Consider the following 3,911-nt stretch of genomic DNA (forward strand, 5'->3'; position numbering starts at 1 on the left):
AAGGTGCCTTTACATGGCAGCGTCAAGCGTCGAGCGTCTGCGTAGAAAATTGCGCAGAATCTAATTTTAGCCTAGAATCTATCTCTTTTAAATTCTGCGCATTTTTCTGCGCAGACGCTCGACGCTTAATGCTGCCATGTAAAGGTGCCTTAACGCTGCCATGTAAAGGTACCTTAAGAACTGACTATGAATACCGGCCTATGGTGTGCACACGAGCGTCGTTCTATCTTTGTTATTTACTAAAAGTTGAACAAAGATAGAACGATGCTCGGGTGCTGTTTCCGAACGTACCGTAAATGCTATTCTATCCCACGGGTAGAATTTTGGAACTTTGACGATCGCAACGTTCACGAACATAATCTGTGGTGTATGTATGCGAAAGAAAAGAAAATTGTTTAGCCCATACGTATATTTGTACGAATATATTTTTTACTTTGTACCTTAATATTTGATTTTTTTATATGATATATAGATATATCTACAATGGATAATATTGTAACTAATGATGCAACAATGGACTCTGAACAAATGAAAAGTTATCAACGGATACTGTTGAATAATGTTTTCGCACAGGTATAATTGTTTTTCACTCAAATTGTATACATATTGTGACAATTTTTTATTTAAATTATATTTATTACAATACAAAAATCAATAACTGATATATATGTTACAGGAACTTGAACAAAATGAGAAACAAATAAATACATGGAACGATTATAGACACAAGTACAAAAAGGTGATAGAAGGACTTGAAGTATATCCGTTATCTGTCTCGGAAAATTGTATGGTACCTATCGGCAAGCGAGCGTTAATGAAAGGAAAATTAATTCATACTAATGAAATTATGGTTTATCTGGGAGATGGCTATTTTGCAAAATATAGTGCATCACAGGCAATCTCATTGTGCAAAAAGAGGATAGCATGTATAAATTTTATATATATATATATGTTTTTGTTTCGTCATTTTATATTAAATATATTATACATTGTACTTTCTTATTTCAGGGGCAGAAAAAATGTTGAATGATTTAGAAGCTGAAAGAAACTTGTATGAGACGAGACAATATTTCACATTAAAACATGATATTTTTGGAGAAGAAGATAGAAAAGATATATTGGAACATTGGAATGAAGACAAACTTGATAAATGGAAGAGTAAATATTTATCATATTTATCATTTGTTTTTTTAAATATATTTTTATTTAGTATGCTAGAGAGATGCTAGAATCAAAGTATGTTTAATTGTAGTACAACATAGGCAGCGTGAAAAGGAGTATCGTCAGAAACTAGCAGAGTTGAGAGAAAAAGAAAAGACTAATATTTGCACTGAAGAAGATCTTTTTAAAAGACTAGATGAGTTAGAATTGGAAGAAGAACTAAAAGATGAAATATGCAGGTTACTCATTTTTAAAATTGAAATTCTTATTAGTGGCTATATAATTAGAATAAAACCAATCTATTCAAAATTTTATGCAGACTGGAAGCTGAACGAAAAGATTTTTATGGCGATTTGAAAGAAGGAGAAGTCTATGACGATTCGGAGGAAGATTCATCTGATTCTGTCGAAATTACAACAGAGATGATTGAGGAATTTGAAAAATTAAGAGATACTCAAACGAGTAAAATCACATATAATACATCGGACGATAGTTCCGATGCAACTCGACATAAAATTCTCGATACAAATGTTATAAAAAATGAACATTTTGATCTCACTGTAAATTCTAGTCAAGAGGAATTAAAAAATAATCACTCACCTGAATCTAGAGAGGATATATTCAAACCCACAAATGCAAGGAAAACAGGGAGAGTGTCATTTATTGAACCATGTATTATGGAAAATACAGAAAGCGATACAGAAGAAGGAGAAATATCAATGCCTAATAAAGAATCCTGTTTTATTTCAAAGCAAGATAAAATGTATAATGATGATTCGGAAAATGATAATGATAATGGTATTGTCAGGATTGAGTTTTCACATTCATCCCATATTCCAAATATATCTGCATCAAGTAATACAGAAATACAAAGCCCAATAGATATTTATAAAATTTTTAGTGTTCCCAAGTCAATTTTGAAAAGATCTCCAAATGATATGATTCCTAATAAAATTGTTCCTCCTTTAAACGAAGAAAGTAGTACTAATGTAGAAGATGAAGTTGAACATGTTAAACATTCTGCCTACAATTCTGTGAGTAGAAAAATAATTTAATAATAATAATACACCACTACATAAATAATTGTATATGCTGATAGATATATTTTGTATAGGTAATCAAGGAAAAAGTCCAAGAAAATAAAATATCGCCAGTGAATAATACTTTAGAAAAAAAGAATGAAAAGAAAATTGTAAGCAGGTTTAAACTGGAGCGAGCTGGAAGAAAGAAGTGATGTATATATACATATATTTATTATAATTAGAATTTTCTTTATATACAAAACAAAAATAAATATATATATTTTCTAAGACTATGTGCTTATAATATATTCAGCTGCATGTAATTTAGTTTAAAACAAAAAATGATCTTCACATGGAATAATTTTGTAAAAATTGCAATCTATTCCATGTATATAATTCTTTTAATTCGTATTTTAGTAATAAAAAGAACCATATATTTTAACGACGAAGAATGTGAAAAACTATATATGATACATAATATTAACAATAGATTTGTTTATTTCTGCATTTCTGGTACAATGAAAGATTTATTTTTTGGATAGGATACATAGAGGAAGAATGTGGTAATAAATGAAAATAGATGTAATTACTGTCTAATATAATATTAATTCTATGTTGAAAACAATCCACTAGTTCATCCTTAAGTATATTATATCGGTGCTTTCTCGACTAGCTTAAACCAATGGCCACATTCGCAGCGACGTGGGGGACCTTGATGCAACCACATCCAATTTACGTGCAATGCATCCTCGTCACAAATGCATCCCATTATACGACTCTCAAATGCGCTATAGACTATATTAGGATTCTCCTTTGTACTGTCTGGTCGTCGTTTTATAGTCAAATTATAGGGATCCTAGAGAGAAACAAGTTAGGAGAATATATACTATATTGTTTTTTCTTTTAAAAGAGATATTCCATTAATATTTATCACACAGTGATCTGTAGTAAAAATACGCATACAGGATAAAATGCAGCCTTCTAAAAATGAGTGTCATATATAAAAATAAATATATGCATAAAAGTTTCGTAAGAAGATAAAGTAGATGTGTATCGAAAAGATCGTGATGCATTAGATCATATCATTAGCACGTCAAGGCGATAGAGATATTTCCTTTGAACTTGTAGAAACGTCACAACTTACATCGTTACCGGCTAAACGGGCGAGCATCTCCCTCTTCTCCAAACCAGTGGCATGATCGAGGGAATCGGCGACTGTCGAGAAAAGAAAACGTACATCATGAATCGAGAATTTTTCCGAATTTTTTCTCTGCGTCAAAATACATCGGACATGGCCAATGAAAAGATGAAAATCGATTAGACGAACGAAAAATATATTACGTAATATGGAGTACGTCCAAGTATAAAGACGAGAGAAACATGTTATCCGAAGACGGTCGTATAAGTATATTCGTGAGCGTTTTACGAACGAGATATTTACATTTTTTTTGAGCACACGCGAGGCTGTAGGAGATCGGTCGTCGACACGTTTGGAGTACGCTACGGGCGCATAACCACGCCATTTTTCAGGCTGCAGAACGGATGTCACACGCTATTCGTCTGTCGGGCCGATTCGGTTGGGTTAAGTCCTTATTTTTAGGCATGAATTGAACGATGCGTAGAGATTGTTATCCTCAGGAACGGCGCGCGCGCAGCGCTGCAATCTCACTTTCTGCGTTGATAACTTTTACAATATAAATAATAAATTATTTATAATTTATATAATAA

The 3,911-nt window shown here is 32.1% G+C and overlaps 2 protein-coding genes across 2 annotated transcripts; one reads left to right on the forward strand and one right to left on the reverse strand.

Annotated features, from left to right (window-relative positions):
- Nucleotides 1-212: 212 nt before the first annotated feature.
- LOC115244338 (unconventional prefoldin RPB5 interactor-like protein) lies at nt 213-2,472 on the forward strand. Its single transcript, XM_029821902.1, has 7 exons — nt 213-367; nt 473-573; nt 677-926; nt 1,009-1,158; nt 1,253-1,400; nt 1,481-2,195; nt 2,276-2,472. Exons 1-7 carry the CDS (start codon nt 265-267, stop codon nt 2,393-2,395), a joined length of 1,587 nt encoding a protein of 528 aa, XP_029677762.1. The 5' UTR covers nt 213-264; the 3' UTR covers nt 2,396-2,472.
- A 187-nt stretch (nt 2,473-2,659) lies between these two features.
- LOC115244339 (cytochrome c oxidase subunit 5B, mitochondrial-like) lies at nt 2,660-3,896 on the reverse strand. The gene is made up of 3 exons (XM_029821903.1): nt 3,625-3,896; nt 3,328-3,398; nt 2,660-3,039 (listed from the first exon to the last, which is right to left on the reverse strand). Exons 1-3 carry the CDS (start codon nt 3,704-3,706, stop codon nt 2,833-2,835), a joined length of 360 nt encoding a protein of 119 aa, XP_029677763.1. The 5' UTR covers nt 3,707-3,896; the 3' UTR covers nt 2,660-2,832.
- Between the last annotated feature and the right edge of the window lie 15 nt (nt 3,897-3,911).

Source organism: Formica exsecta, unplaced genomic scaffold (genome assembly GCF_003651465.1).
Source record: "Formica exsecta isolate Colony F162 unplaced genomic scaffold, ASM365146v1 scaffold81, whole genome shotgun sequence".
NCBI lineage: Eukaryota > Metazoa > Arthropoda > Insecta > Hymenoptera > Formicidae > Formica > Formica exsecta.